Genomic DNA, 16,655 nt, shown 5'->3' on the forward strand with positions numbered 1-16,655 from the left:
TTTAATCTGCGATAATCACCTCATGGTTTCTCCAAACTTTTTTGCACCATTTGTACAGGAGATACCCATGTGCTTTAAGACCGACGAACCAAGCTACAAAAACTTTGAAACTCAACCTTTGTATGATTTAGATTGTTTATAACGATAGATTTATTTGCCCAAAATATTTTTAAGTTATTATTGAAAAAACTATAGATGTCATCACTTTCGTTTATAAAAAGGTCGTTTACTTTCTTTTACAGTTTTTAGTTTTTTCTAATTTTTTTTGCAGTAATTTTTAGGTAAAATTGCCACGCACTGTATTTACCAGTTTACACAAATTTATTGTTTACAAGGTTCTCTAGGAACTGTACCCAAACCTATATTACGATATGCGATAAAAAATGTTTGAATTCTCGATAAAATTCAGCACTGGTCTAGAATTCTATCACAACTCGCATTAGTTGGGTGAGCGTGCCAGTTTGAGTTTGGATGGTGGGTAAAGCGTTATACTTAAATAATAAATTTACTTTTATTTGACCCACCCACACCCAAACGCCAACCCGCACCTTAACCGAAATATTGGGCGTTAATCTCATAATTCATTGGTTCTTAACTTGGGTGGCGCGGCACACTTGGGTGCTATTTCTAATGCCCAAGGATGCCGAGAGATACTTTGAAATCCGAACTTACGACCTCCGGTCAAGCCGGGACCGTTATCTACGAACTGACCAACACAGGATCAGAGAGGAGCGCGTCGAGAAACTGTGTAGCTTAGTTGGTAGATCGACGGTCCCGGCTTCACGGAGGTCGTGAGTTCGAACCTCAATGCAGCCTAGTTGTTTTTCTAGCCTGATCCTCTTTGCATCATTGATCGACAGATAAGTCTGCAATGGCTTCCATGGTATACGAAAGCCGCAGTCGTTGGTCAAAAAGCAGCTTCAAAAGGGCTAGATCTAAGTTGTTAACACACATAGATGTGTGTGCGTATATTTCATTTCACAAATAAACATTCGTTGGTTATTATATTTGTTTAGATTTAGCTGTGTCGCATTCTGATTTTTATCAAGTGGAGCATCGGATTTAAGCTTGATGGCTGAAGGTGGTATGCAACAAGAACTTAAGGATTTAGTGCTAGGTTGGTTGTTAACTACAACCAAATAATAATTGTACCTTATTTCATGTAAAATTCAACTTTTATGTTCATTTAATAACAATAGTATATACATGAATTGGCTGATGTAGGCTATACAGTATACATGAATATATTTTGTCATTTATTTTACAGGTAAGCTGCACACCGGCGATAAGCCCGACTCAAAAGAGAATAGCAAGGTTTGGGTTTGCGTTTTGTCAAAAATTTTACTAATAACTTTTGTGAAAGCTTAGTTCACTTTCACCTTTAAACAAATCAGCATATCTGTTTTTTAAATAAATATGACCTGATTGCCAAAGCCTAGATAAAAGGAGGGGGGGACAATAATGATAATCGCATTTGAAATCCAGAGGGGACAAGAATTATGTTATAGTCAATAGTGAGGTTAATTAAGGTACTATTTAGGAAACTCAATATTAGCTTAGTGACGGACTGTTGAATAGGCTATTTTGTCATCAGAAATTCATTCCCGCCGAAGATATTTGACGTTGAATGCAAACCCAAAACACGGCAGTAATGCCATTTGGTATATAATATGTCCGACAGTTTAAATTGAATAACCCTTTTTAGGGTATGTATGGCAAAATTTTGGCTAAGACTATAACTAAAATAAACTATATATGTTGTCATGAATATTTTGCGGCCACAAACAATGAAATGGTAATAGAATCCTAATCTAAACAGAACAAAGCCATGCTTCCATAATTATGTACTTTCCAGTTCAAACTTATAAGACAGTGTTATAAACCTTAAATAAGACAAGGTCCTATAAACTTTCCATTTAAATCGACCACTTTTCGGGTAGAAAAATTTCTATAAAACCTTGTAGTAGATAAAAGTTAAACTATTGCAATTTTTGATGAAAACTGTTGCTTTAAATACAGAAAAAAGATCAAGAGGATGCCGAAAGAAGGGACAAGAACCTGGAAGAAGCAAAAAATATTATAATCTCTGAGGATCACACCCTTCCTAAAGCAACAAAGGTATTATGTATAAAGTTAAAGAAAAAAAAGTGTGATAAAAACTAACAGTTCAGTCTGTCAGGCAACATATTAAGCGCTAAAATTCTCACTCCAAATTTAAACAAAGTTAAAAACCCAACCTAGGATAATTTGCAACTTTCAATTCCAACAGAAGTTTGTTATTCTTTGTATCAAAAACTAATAATTTGCATATTTTCAATATCCTGTTTTGATTTTTAGGTAAGGATTATAGACTGCAAAAAGAATCGCGATCAAAGAGTTAAAGTTTCTGGATGGGTTCACAGATTGCAAAGACAGGGTAAGCAAAAAATGCAAAACTAGTTAAATTTAAATAAAATTATAACTTTTGGTAATTATTTTGTCTTGAAAAGGATAAACGATTGCCAAATGTAAATTTCAAGTCGCACCTAAGTTTACCATTTGATTTTTTGTAATGATTACATCAATGACTTTAGTGGCTATAAAATTTGTAACACTGGGCAATTTGGCATTGCTTTTTGAATCACATTTTCTTGTAGGCGAGACCATGCTCTTTATAGTGCTGAGAGACGGCACTGGTTATCTGCAGGCAATCTTAAACGACAAACTTTGTCAGACCTACAATGCAATAATACTCAACCCCGAAAGCACTGTAACCCTGTATGGCACGATAACCAAAGTTCCAGAGGGAAAATCGGTTAGTAAAGTTTTTCAGAAGCTTTATCAAAATCATATTATGTGTTTTTTTACGTTCTACCTTATAAACCCTTGTTTTTTTATTAGGCACCAGGAGGCCATGAGCTTGTTTGCGATTATTGGGAACTTGTTGGTCTTGCCCCACCCGGTGGTATTGAGAATGTTCTTAACCAGGTTAATGTAACAACAAATATATATTCCATATATAATGTGTATTTCGACCAAATTTTCACTTTTTTTAAACTTCTGAGAAAAAGTCATTTTCTATCCTCATTGAAACTGCAATTTTGTGGTAATGTGGGATTTCGTATAACTTCCTTTAAAGCATAATTGCCATAAAGTTCAAGCACGATAAACACATAGCCTTTGTGTCGGTTCTTTATTGATATTTGTGAAACTATAAATGAACAATGACTATATATATGTCACACTTTCCAACCGAAATAGGCAAACTTTTGGCCTGCTGCAGAACACGTCCATAGTCAATCGCCGTAAAGAGCACATCTTTCCTTCCGTTTTTAAACAATAAACTTAATTACTTTTGCAGGATGCTGACGATGACATCAAGCTGGACAACCGGCACTTGGTCATTAGAGGAGAGAAGACGTCTAAAATCCTACGAATCCGATCCTACTTGATGCAGGCTTTCCGTGATCACTACTTCGAACGAGGCTACTATGAGGTGACCGCACTACCCCTTCGGTTGTTTTCATGCTTATTTTTTTACTTTGGCCTTTTAAAAAGTCACTAGTGTTGACCTGAAACTCGCTTACTTGGTTGCATACGTTTTTAAAACGATAGCCCATCAGTAGCAGGGAAACAACCGAAAGGGGTAGTGCGGATAGCCCGTAAGATGTTACTAGGGTCAGTGAAAGTCATATATTTTGGTTGTACAAAAACTCGAGAAACTAATAGAAATAAGATTAATGTAGCCTTACTCGTGACCCCTAAAACTCGTTGCTCGAACCGCACTTTGACTCTCCCTGTACTATTTACAGCCTATCCATGATTGCCAGCATGCGACCAGTATAACACTGGCTTATAAACCATGAGCTGCTGTTTGTTCAATGTTTAAGATGCCCCTCCAACCCCTGTACATATGTTCTAACTATACGTGACGAATTATATTTTTTCCGAATTGACGTAGTTTTCCCCTATTTATGGACGATGTATGTTGGTCAATACTCGATACCCTTGTAATTCAATTTGTTGAGGATTTGTTCACCTATAGCAAATTGTATAGATCTCCAAAACATTTAACAACAAACAATATTACAAAATGCACCACCTTTAATTATTCCTACAGTTGCCAGCAACACAACATTTGCATTTATTTTTCCAGGTGACCCCGCCCTGCTTAGTGCAGACCCAGGGCGAGGGGGGCTCGACCCTCTTCAAGTTGGACTTCTTCGGCGAGCTGGCCTATCTTACCCAAACTTCGCAGCTCTACCTCGAAACCTGCCTCCCGTCTATGGGTGACGTATTCTGTATGGCCGAGTCGTACCGCGCCGAGAACCGCTCGCGTCGCCATTTGTCCGAGTAAGGGAGATTCTACTTTGCGTTTTGCCGCCCTGCATATGCTAAGAAAAATTGAATCTTGAGTAGGCCTATACCATACAAAGTCAATTACAAAATAACTCTAGTCCAAGAAAAGTCATTTGAAAAAATAGTGGGCTAAGTCAAGTCTCAGTCATTGGTATAGCTCAGTGGTTCTCTAACTGGGGTCCGGGGTCCATTTGGGTCCAATTTTCTGGGACCGCGAAGCATCTTACAAAAAAATAAACACGACGCTCCTTAAGAAACAAAATGTTTTGTGCAATAAAATCTCAGGAAACCTTCTTTTCCAAACTAAGCCGATTAGTTTTTCATTCACGGTATTGCACGCTTTAAGTTGAATTGTGCATTGTGACGTCATAGTGTTGGGGTGCTTACGCGAATTACGTTTTTACAGCTTGCTGCGCTGCCACTGTGGCCTACACCGTCACGATTTTAAAACTGTTCGTGATTGCTTTACTCAAAAAAGTAATTCGTTAGATAGAGGTTAACTTAGCCGAGCTAATAGCAATGAAGCAACTTAACCCGCCCCATTGATACCATTAAAAACAATGTGTTATTTTGTGGTTATTCGTGTATGTTTTTAAGGGACCGTGAGAAATTAAAAAACATTTTTTTGCGTAATTGCGTAATTTGTAAAAAAAGTTTGAGAACCACTGGATAGCTAGTCAAGGAAATAAAAATAATAAAATTGCTAACTCGTTTAATCGAAGGCCTAATCGATATTTTGATATGACGAGTAATATATTTTTCAAGCAGCGATTGGGGACAAAACCAACCAACTTTAATCAAAAATTATAGTCAAGTGGACCGGGTTCTTGAATTAATACATTAATCGTGTACTTATCCACCTACACAAAATTTCATATACAACCAAACATATAAATAGGTCGCGCTTTTTTTACCTGTGTGCGTCACTGATTTCATAGTGAATATTTTCGTAAGGTACGTACAGACAATAGGATAGATATTTGCAGATGCGTTACTAGATAGAAAAGTAGCAAAAATATGTTACAGAAAAAAAGCCAAGAGATGGATTAAACTGCTTGGCGGGCATTACTTTGCCCAGGTCTCTATTAGTTCATAAAAAAGCAGAACTTTATTGTTTTCTATGGGCCAACTCTCTTATTTTTTACTTTCAGTCTTACTTCTATGTAATGAATTGGCACAACAATTAGCTGCACAAACCTATATTTGCACTTTTTTGATCGCGATTTAGACTTTTAACTACAAAATTGTCGTTGTATCGATTACCGAATTAGAGCAAAATGTAATTTTGATTCTAATTTAATTTGAAAATTACTTGTGTGCCAAATCTAGTTTGAATATGCTTTTCATTTTTCAATATTTGCTACTTTGTCGAACGGCTTTTACCAGCTTCTCGATAGTCCTAATCCTGGTGTGCTATAATAATTGGCAATTACATAAAAATAATTTCATGCCACTTGAAAAAAATCCTTGTCATTTGAATAAAGTTAATTCTAGTTTATTTTAGTATAATTTCTAGTTCACGAAAATTCGGTTTATACCAAGCGAATTTCGATTTAAATCTAATCAAGTCGCAAGGGGACGAAAATTTTTGGTCGTCCAAGTGTGTCCATCAGTTTGGTAGGCGAAATCCGGTCTTTGTCATTCGGCTTTATTTTGCTAGGTACACCCATGTGGAGGCAGAGTGTCCCTTCATCAGCTTTGAAGACCTCCTTGACAGACTGGAGGATCTTATCGCAGATGTGGTCGACAAAGTTCTCAAGGGACCTGCCGGTCAGCTGGTGCGGGATTTGAACCCGGTACGTGTGGAACTGGCACTTTAGTTAGTACAGGGTTGCAATGAACTTTGATAATTACTTTGCGTACAGAATTTTTTTTACAAACGATTGGTAATTTCTTGAATTTGTCTAGGTTTATGTGTTAGAAAAGTGCAATTGTAAAACCAACGTTTTAAATCATATTCGTCTTTGTAGATTTCCTAGGTAATTTATAGTTATTTATTTGTGAACTTACTTCAAAGCATGTCAATTGATTCGATTTTAGATCATTAAAAGCATACATATTTTCTTTTTTACGTGAATGTTTTAGAATTTATTTCTATTTTTGAAGATTGTTTGAGAATTTTTTTCTTTAAAATTTTTGCATTTGTTGTTTATAAATGCGAGCACCAACAAACCTTGGTTTAATGCGTTTACATTTATTTGCACTTTAGTTTATACACAAGCCGCCACTAAATCTTTCAATAACTTTATATATTGGAATGACCTAAAATAATTATAAAAGCTTGAAATTATTTCATGACTAGCTTTTGTTATGTGTTAAAAATAGCTATAGTAGAACTAATTCTTAAACTATTTTGTATTTTAGAGTTTGCTATACCTTTTCCGTTTGGTTTCCGAATTTTAATAAAAAACGTCAAATGAATTCCATTTAAGATTTTTTTAAATCTAGAATTTGTTTTTATACAGGTAATTGTCAACCCTGTTTTAAAGCTTCAGTTGTAGACATGCAAGTTCTACTTCACATTTTGCTTTGGTCGGTCCCTTTTTGACCCTTTATACGAAAAGCGCAACTTACAGACCATTTGGTTAACGAACTGAGTCGTAAGCCTTTTCTATACCTGTTTCTGTATGATTGACGCGTTTTATCGTATGTGCAGAACATTGTGGCTCCAAAGCGACCCTTCAGAAGAATGGAATACTCCGAAGCGATTCAATACTTGAAGGCAAACGACATTACAAAGGAAGACGGTAGGGATAAGAAACAATTTACTACTTTGGCCACACGTCATTGCTAGCTTAAATGTATTGGTGTCGTTTCGGGTTCCGGAAACTGAGATTGGTTGCCTATTGATATGAACATTTTATAACAATCACCTCATGTAGAGCAACGAGGTATAAAAAACCATCTCTTATAATACTGTTTTTGCGAAAATTCCATTCTTCTCTTTTAATGAAATTTTCGCCCCACAAAAATTGAATACTTGAATTTTACTTCCAAATAGAAGCTGAGTCTTTCATCAACTAGGCTTAAACGACTCGTATTTTTTCAGTTTTTAATTAAAATTAAAGCTTAACATTTTTTTAAAGGTAGGCCTATATTAAAGTACAAATTACTTGACTTATAAATTACTTGAAAAATTAAACTAAAACCAGAACTAAAATTAGCTTTGGTCAATTCACAATCAATTTTAATACCGGCTAATCACATTTGCTTCACGACATAAATGAGAAAATTTAGTACCCCAAGAATGGAATTTTCCAAGCCTAATAAATCATCTGAATTGCTGAAAATTTGTTTCGCTGAAATCGATCGTCGTTGGACAATTTAACACATTTGGAAAAACTGAAATTAAAATAGAACTGGAATAATGACATCACAAGAGATAAAAGCTTAGATTAGAATTTAAAGTTCTATCGCCACTTTCGTTTAACGATCATACACACATCAAACGATTAAACAGAGATCTATATCCGCAAAGTGTGCCAAATTTACTAATTTTTTTTTAAATTAAAATTCACCAAACTGGATTCGTGACCTTGGAGTGGTGGCTATAGTTAGGTACATGTATTTCATATACCGTATACATATAATTGTCCTTCTGTGTCTTTCTACAAGTAAATTCCAGTTTCTCAAGCATAACATATACCCTAGGTCAGGGGTCGGCAACCTTTCGTACGCAGTGTGCCAGTTTATGAATAATGTCAAAATATTAACAACTCGCGTGCCAAACATTTTTCTATGTTTGGTTTCGCACTGGCAATCAGGTCTGCGGAGTTGGTTAAAAACAACCCGAGTCCGACTCTGCCTCTGTATTTCACCAATTATGTAATTAAATTAAGGTGGATATTCCGCAATCCACTTTAGGGTCATGGAAAATATGCCACGAGTACATGCTATTCTAACTTAACAATTTACAGTTTGCTGCTTTATCAGTTTCGAAGTTTAGTACTGCGCATGCCGCACACGTTGGACTCGGGTAGTTTTACCTGGTCTTACTCGACTCCCGAGTCCGAATCAGCAGCCCTGCTGTCATCTGACATCTAATTTACGTAGATTTTTTCAAATATACTTCGATGCTTTTAAGCCGATACCTAGAAGTGTTCAGTTTCGCTTTTTGTTGGTTTCCCAGTCGCACAAAAACACACGTGCTTACTTTTAATGTAGAACAATGGTTCTCAACCTTTTAAGCTTACGGACCGGCAAAATTTTAAAACAATTTTGGCGAACCGGTGGACCTTCAAAAATTAAAATCAACCCAAAATGTAATTATGACACAATTATGCAACTTAAAAGAAAATCACGAAAACTTCTATGTAATGGTTCTATTGAAGTTTTTCACGTACAACTGGTCTTAAAGTTTAGGATTTAAACGAGTTGTAGCCTACTTTTAAATATTTGGGCACAACACTTGCAGCATTGTGACGTAAGATGAAGTCCAAAGTAGACCGTTAACTCTATGTTACGTCACAATGCTGCAAATTACGGAACTGGCTAAGTTCTAAATTTGATGGACAAGCCGCCTTCAACATCTTGCTTTATGCAATTGAGATATTAATTTGTAATATATTTGGATGACCGACAGGAAAGTTGACGCGGACCGGCGGTTGAGAACCACTGATGTAGAATGCCCTGCTTTAACGTAATAAACGTTACGCTAAATTTGGGGCATTGTGACGTAATACGAACGGTTAGTGGTAAACAACAAGTTTGACGCTCTCAAAAAATAATATTAAATACAATACAGTTAAGGCACTTATTTGTGACTCGAACTGGCAATGTGTGCAACCATTTAGTTAGCGCTAGTGTTAGTGATGTAATAGTAATGTTAATGATGTGGTAGTGATGTAATGGTTGCACTTTCTTAAGGTGATATAACATGCGCGTTAAATCAATTGGCGTGCCATGCCAAACCATCTTGCGTGCCACAAGTGGCACGCGTGCCGGGGGTTGCCGACCCCTGCCCTAGCTGATGCGAAAAACGGTTTCTATTTATCACTTTTCTAATGTGAAGCGTCGCGCAACGTTTCAATTGTTTAAAGGAGTGGCAGACTGAAACGTTGTTTATTTTACAATGTTTTTTTTTCAAGTAAATGTATTTCTATTCTTGTCATTGTAAAATGTCATTGCAGAAAAAATAGGTACAATTCTTTTTTAATTTTACGTTAAAAATTGTAGTTAGCCTTCTTCAAACAGTTCCGTGTGTTAATAATAAATAATTTATCTGGTCTTTTATACAGTATGTTTATTGGATAGCTTACGAATTTTCAGTAATGTTTATTAAATTCAACAAATATATTAACAGATTAAAGATTAAAGTTTGTGTGACTCATTTGTAATAACATTGTAAAACACTGTACATCAGGGACGTGCAACCTTTTATACTGCCGGGCCAAATATGTGTATTCGGATTAGACCACGGGCCACTTGCATGTCTCGTCGTCCACCTTAGTGCAGTGGTCGGCAAACTTTTTGTTGCGGCCCAAAGTAGGCTAATCTTTTTAGAGCTACGAAAACAGTGGCGCATTAATATAAAACATTATATAAAAAAGAATATACGCGCGAAGCGCGACAAATTTGCGTTTACATAGAGTTAAAGTTGGCAAAAAATATAGTTTTACAGGCTCACAAGACCACATTTGGCACGTGGGTCTATCCAAGCTGGGCCGATTTAAAACATTATATGCCACACCAATTGTTATAATAAAGTGCAATGAATGTACGGCCTATCATGCGGCAAACGACTACGGTACATGATAACACCAAGCTATTAAAAAAATAACTCGCGGTCCCCAGTTGGCCTACGACTGTGTTATAACTACCGGTACCACAAAAAAGTGCTCACACACGTACGTTGAACCGAACAATGCCACCTTAAAAGCGACAAATTTTCTCAGCTGGGGAACTTATTTAGTTTGAGCTGTTCGCGGTAAAAAACTACTTTTAGCTGCGAAGAGAGAAATTTGTTTCTTTTTTTACAACTCACATGAACATTGAAATTGAAAATAAAACAATTTCATTTCAAATAAGCGAAAAAGATCAAACGGACATTTTTAATATGCTTTCTTTACATGCCATAAGTAGCTATTCAAAAGCATTTCAAGATCAAAAAAATTGCAAATTTCTAATCAACTAAAAAAAAAAGTTCTAATTCTAATCAACTAAAAATTTGCAAGCTATTGAAGCATGCGTGTTGATTACAAGTCTCATTAAACTAATTTGCCTCGACCAATCAACCTCACTATTACTTCAAGGTATTTGCTGTAGTCTGATTACAAATCCACACAGTGTTTGTAGGCTGGTGTTTAGCAAGCCAGCCAGAAGCCGGCGAGCAACACAACCTTTCAGAATTTAACTGGCGACCAACTGGTATATCGAAACGCCAACACATAAATATATTTACACTTCGCATGACGAAAACAGGTTACGTGTCATAGCACGAAAAACCTTTTTTAGGGCAGCGGAAATGTGTGTCATCACATAACGGCGCGTTTTGCTGGGAATGTTTTGGTTAGCAACGGTTACGTTATAGCAAAAAAATACAGGTTTTATGTGAAAGCAAACGAGGTAAAATTATGCAATACGATAAATTCCAAATTATCCACTAATTATTACTTATGACGCGACACTATATACAGTTATACCTGAATGTTTAGTGGTGCGGGCCAAAAACCTAAGCACACCGCGGGCCACATATTTTGGTTCCGCGGGCCTGTTTTGGCCCGCGGGCCGCAGGTTGCACGCCCCTGGTTTAAACGAACGTCTACTTTCTTCTTCCTTCAGGCTCCTACTACGAGTTTGGTGAGGAGATCCCAGAGATACCGGAACGGAAGATGATCGACAAGATCAATGAACCGATTCTCATCTGTCGCTTCCCGGCTGTGATAAAGTGCTACTACATGCAGAAGTGCGCCGACGACCGACGCCTTACCGAATCGGTAAGTTTTGGACTTCTAGACTTTCGGCCAACAACATGAGGATTTTATTTCAATTTATTTTTTTTTGTTTTTGAATGAATTTATTCCATATTTGCCAATTAGGGATTTTCGTGCAAGCTATGTATATAAAAACAATTAGCCTTCATTGGGATTTCGCCAAACCGGGGGGGCAGTCGCCCAAACTGAGTTTTAAAGACTCTATGAAGTTACAAAGACTTATAAAGGGGGGAAAGAGTCGAAAACAAAAATGGAAACATTTGCCTATTCTTACAGTATAAACAATTTCATATTAAGGGTTTACCTCAATTATTTTTTGCTTGATTTTTATGTTTTAGTTGATCTGGAACAGGAGTTCTTGACCAGGGGTTGATTGTACGAAGCACCAAAGTAGGGGGTAAAAAAGGTAGGGGGTACAACATACAGTATGAAATTATGCCCAATTTAGGCATTTTTGTGAAGAATGCGTAGTTTACGAAAAGCACCAATAAAAAAGCCATAAGTAGCTGTAAGTTGACTTATTGTTTGTATGTTGTAAATTTTGTTGAAATTACAAGACTGTTTTTAATGCATACATTTAACATCTAAGTTATAAATACACTGAGTTTAATTCTATTATTACTATTTTATTTACTTTGCGATTATTGTAGACAGGGGGTACAAGAAAATTTCATAAAAGCTCAAAAGGTAGGCTACGAGTGCTAAAAAGGTTAAGAAACATTGATCTAAAATAAGAATTTCACGCTGATTTCAATATATTATTCGATTTCCTAAATTCACACCTCTTACTTTTACCTTCCATTTCTGGAAGGCACCTTTTAAGTGCAAAACATTTTTTGGCAGAAATCTACGGTATTGCGTCGTGCCTCTTTACACTTTCTGGTGTAAATACTGCCACCTATTTTAGTCTTAAAGAACCATAATTTGAAAACAGGTTTCCAGATTCTGTGACCTAGGTTTCCAGCTTCTCTGACGGTTTATTAACTAGTTCTGAGTAAATCGGAACTGCCAGGTGGGGACAAAGAAGATGATTTTTGTTTAGTTTTAGGTGGCCTACTCAACAATTCGCTTTTGAATGACTGATAAGTGACATTTTTGGGTAGTATTTGCTGTTAGATGGTGACTATCTTCTGTGGTTTTAGATTTTCAGAATTATCTGCAAAATTTTCAAAATGCCTAGATGCAGTAAACGTAAGAAGTTTAGAGGTGTTGCTAAACAGCATTTAGCCAAAATGCCTAAGCAGCAGGCAGTCTCATCTGTTAGTTCTGTAGAACCTAAAAGGGGTTATGTGACTACTGCTTCTGTAAGGCAACTTAAACATAGTTTACTTCCTGAAGAAGATTGTAAGGATAATATAGATGCTCAAAGTACTGGATTTCGCTTGATTGACCTCCAGTGCCTTTCTGAAGCAATGTTTAGGTTGCATATGTGTGAAGATGGTAAGTGGTTTATAAACTGGTTTTAAAAGAAAAAAACATTTAACAGTTATAGCTTGAAATTATAAATAAATAAATCTGTAAAGGGTAATAAAGTTAGATATGCTATTCTATACTATAGTGTATTCTCTTACAAACATAGATATAACGGTATTATGTTTATAGTTAGTAACTATGATGTTTTATTGAGGTATGTTTATTTTACTTCAGGCTCTATAAAAGTCATTGATGTAGACAACAAAAGTGGTTTGTCTTGCCAGTTGGCTTTTCAATGTACAAAGTGCGGCCGCGAAACAACATGGTCCACATCAAAACAACGCAAACTCACATGAAGTAAACTTACATGCATTACTTGCAACTCAGCAGCCATTACCGCAACCATACATATCATGGAGTTCACAACAACATCTAGAAATCCGGATGATATTGACAAGTCTGTCAAGGAAAATACAAACCAATATATTTGCTAGTTTTCACCACAGCAAAGCTCATAAAGATCCACAAGAGCTGCATACATAATGCCTGGATGACAGTGTGGGGTGGTACAGGTACAAGAAATAGTTCAATGACCCACCAGCAAGCAAGAAGAAGAAAAAAAGAAATGAAGAAACTACCAGAATCTTTTTTACAGCACATGCTGCCTTTTACAGCACAAGAGGTTGTCAGATATGTCTTTATTAAAAAGATGTGTAAGTGGACTCACCCAGAACCAAAATGAGTCATTCAATGTCACTATATGGCGAAGATGTCCTAAAACAAAATTCTTCGGAACTGCAACAGTGAAACATGCAGTGGCTTTGTCTGTTCTAGAGTAGGAATGTGGGCTATCAAGGTTTTTTTTACATTTATTCAACTAACGAGTTGCCTGTAAATGTTTTTACAAACAAAGCACTGGGTTTAAAAGATAAAAAAGAGTTAGACATCGCAACATTTTTCAAGAGTAAAAAAAATGTAAAATATTCAATGTTCCACAATCTCCCGAGACATGTGACTATGCTCCTGGAGGCTTTTAAGGCACAAATATGGTTTAAAAATGTTCACAACATGATGCTATTCAACAATTGTGGCCATTGGTGTTACTTTAAAGTTATTTCCATTGTTTTTCGTATTTTAAACTCGTTTTTCTCAAAATCATTTTTTTTGGTGTTTAATTTGTGACTCCTCCTCCCCTGCTCATTCAATTTTCACGAATGATATTTGGGGTATGTGCCACTGATTAATGGATCATTTTCTTTAAATTTTGTTTGTAAAGTTTTTTATGGCTAAAAGTATGCAAAACAAATAAACGTTTTGAGACCACTTTTGGAAATGATCACATGTTTGGTTGTTAAACACAATCCCTCCATTATTTTGTTGACGTAAGGCCATTATATTACTCAACCGATTTTAGGGATTTTGGGCGATTTTATTTTTCAAGATTGTGCTCCCTCAGTGTTTATACATAAATTCAAATTGGATTATATAGGGCTCGCATCTACCTTTGAAAAGTTGTAAACATTATTGTGAAATCACTGTCAAAATAATTGGGGGGATACGCCTTTTAAAACCAAAATCTAGCCAGAACACAATGTCAGCACAAAATTTTAACGACATATTTAATATATTTGGTGTAAATTCCATCACAACGATAAGAATGCCCTATATTTTTCCGAAGTGCTCGGAAGGGCTTCAGACGTGTTTAGATTGCGGCTACTCGAGTCGCTATCTATTCAAGACTGCAGCCCTGAACAGAACCTCGACACCATATCTACACCGCTCTACCTATTCAACACCTAAAGGCTCAATCTGTAAAAACTCAGATGATAACAATTTCGTCCTACCTTTTATAAGTGATGCTTTGATTTGCTTTTCAGCCACACTAACTGAAGATGATACCAGTTCGTATCGAAACGTCTTAATCAAGATGCTGTCGATCTACTCGACCTTTTTGGCTTTGAAATTTATTACTAAGCTACATTACAGATCCGTGCATAGTGTACCCCAAGTATATATTAAAAAAAAAATTAATATTCTTCAAAATTAAAAAATATATATATTTACACACGAGAGACCAAATAATTCGTGTAGCCATGGATCATACCTTTCCAACGGTGCCAAACATGACCTTGTGAAATTTGAGGATATCGGCTTTTATCGTCGATAACCGATACTAATATTCATAAGCAATCGCGTTCATTTTTAAACGCCTGTCACTTGCCCAATTCAATTCGCAATCGAGCGAAATTTTACCAAGACACTTCTACAACCTTATAATGCCATAGAAAGAAAAAAATCAAAAATATTAATTTTGAAAATATTTTATATTAAGCATTTAATATGCGTATTATCGCGAATTTTAATCCCACCAACGTCCGGCCAAAATAGACCTAAATATCAATTTACACACCAAAAGACCAAATAATTCGTGTAGCCATGGATCATACCTTTCCAACGATGCCAAACATTACCTGGTGAAATTTGGTCCTTTTAAATTTATAAGGTATACTGTGTGTACGTAAAACCATTATCCTTCCAGAAGGGCTAAATTGTGTCGAATGTTCTGGTCCCGATCCCATACCAACGGGCATAATTATAAATGACGGGCAAAAGTGCAAAGGATCTCTATTTCAAACAAATATTGGCGAAGGCGCCCAGCAACTCAGCAATGCCTTAATTTGTTTTCTTGTTTAATTTGAAACAAGGTCGACCTGCTGATGCCGAACGTAGGCGAGATCGCCGGCGGTTCGATGCGCATGAATGACCACGCCGAACTGATGGAAGCTTACAAGACCGAGGGAGTGGACCCGGCCAAGTATTACTGGTACGCAGACCAGGTAAAACAAACCTTGTTATCTTTATTTTTTTTGCACCAAATCGGTGCTTCCTTTTAAATTTCCGTAAACCTTGAATGATTAATCGGCGACTTAATTTGGTTTTAGATGGGTCGCTGATTGAAGTGGTTCACATATGTCTACCGTACTTGAGTCGTTTACCTTGCTATTATTCTGATACGTTCTAATCTTGCAACCGTGTAACCAAAAATAAACCGTTGATAATTATAAAGCATATGGGACCAATATGAAATACGTCATAGTTAAAGTTAAACAAACAAAATAGTCAAAAAAGCCTTCTTAACTATGTAATTTGGCTATAATTTGTGTTAGAAAGGTATTAACAACCTTAGATATTACTTTTCAATTTTCTGACAAGTAGGCCTTGCTGATATCCGTAATCGCAAACGATCCGATATTATCGGTCGTCTATAGGTGGTTCCAAATGACGTATTAGTGTATCTGTCTCTTGGGGTATACGAAAAACTACAATTGTCAAAGAACACGGAATTATTTGGGTGTCTTTCGACAGGTGAACCGCTTTAACACCTCAAACTTTCGTAGCGACCCGGTATTATGGCACACTTTTCGCCATTCTATTTTGTTTTGCGAGTTAACATTGGCGTTCCGCAAATTTTTGCAGCGAAAGTTTGGCACCTGTCCCCACGGCGGCTACGGTCTCGGCCTAGAGCGTCTGCTCACATGGCTCTGCGATCAGTACCACATCCGTGACGTCTGCCTCTATCCACGCTTCTTGGAACGCTGCAGTCCCTAGTGTCGTAATCATAACTGGTTTATAGGCTTTGTGCATTTCCATGATGTAACACCATTCATCTCTTTGTTTGCCTTAACACCATTACCATTTATTACAGAAACGCTTATTTGAAATATTTCGTCCAAACGTTTTTGGGCGTACCGGTAATTGTCTGTTTGAAGGTTTAATGTGCATTTTTGAAATTACGAGATTAACACTTGTTGTATGCTTTCAACGAAGTACGACGTGTTGGTGCTACCGCAAAGAATTGAACTATTTTGTGTAATATGGCATTTTATTAGACCCTCAATAACCGTAATTGTTGTATTTATTTGTTAAAATACCGATTTTGTATCAACTTCTCCGCATGTAACTAGTCCCTTG

General features: G+C 36.4%; 1 protein-coding gene and 1 pseudogene across 1 annotated transcript; both read left to right on the forward strand.

Annotated features, from left to right (window-relative positions):
• The first annotated feature begins 1,071 nt into the window (after nucleotides 1-1,071).
• LOC146137682 (asparagine--tRNA ligase, cytoplasmic-like) lies at nucleotides 1,072-16,292 on the forward strand. The gene is made up of 13 exons (XM_083394424.1): nucleotides 1,072-1,117; nucleotides 1,268-1,320; nucleotides 2,020-2,118; nucleotides 2,338-2,416; nucleotides 2,637-2,794; nucleotides 2,881-2,967; nucleotides 3,341-3,475; nucleotides 4,136-4,332; nucleotides 5,999-6,134; nucleotides 6,995-7,085; nucleotides 11,119-11,273; nucleotides 15,389-15,520; nucleotides 16,161-16,292. Exons 1-13 carry the CDS (start codon nucleotides 1,072-1,074, stop codon nucleotides 16,290-16,292), a joined length of 1,500 nt encoding a protein of 499 aa, XP_083250550.1.
• LOC146137683 (uncharacterized) lies at nucleotides 12,503-14,483 on the forward strand (annotated as a pseudogene).
• Nucleotides 16,293-16,655: the final 363 nt, after the last annotated feature.

Source organism: Ascidiella aspersa, chromosome 7 (genome assembly GCF_963924565.1).
Source record: "Ascidiella aspersa chromosome 7, kaAscAspe10.2, whole genome shotgun sequence".
Lineage (NCBI taxonomy): Eukaryota > Metazoa > Chordata > Ascidiacea > Phlebobranchia > Ascidiidae > Ascidiella > Ascidiella aspersa.

Bases quoted from the DNA above. Each gene is read 5' to 3' on its own strand.
- LOC146137682 (XM_083394424.1), top strand. From the start codon at position 1,072: ATGGCTGAAGGTGGTATGCAACAAGAACTTAAGGATTTAGTGCTAG. The intron at 2,968-3,340 runs GTTAATGTAACA...TTACTTTTGCAG, and splicing joins TTGAGAATGTTCTTAACCAG to GATGCTGACGATGACATCAA. The intron at 4,333-5,998 runs GTAAGGGAGATT...TTATTTTGCTAG, and splicing joins TCGCGTCGCCATTTGTCCGA to GTACACCCATGTGGAGGCAG.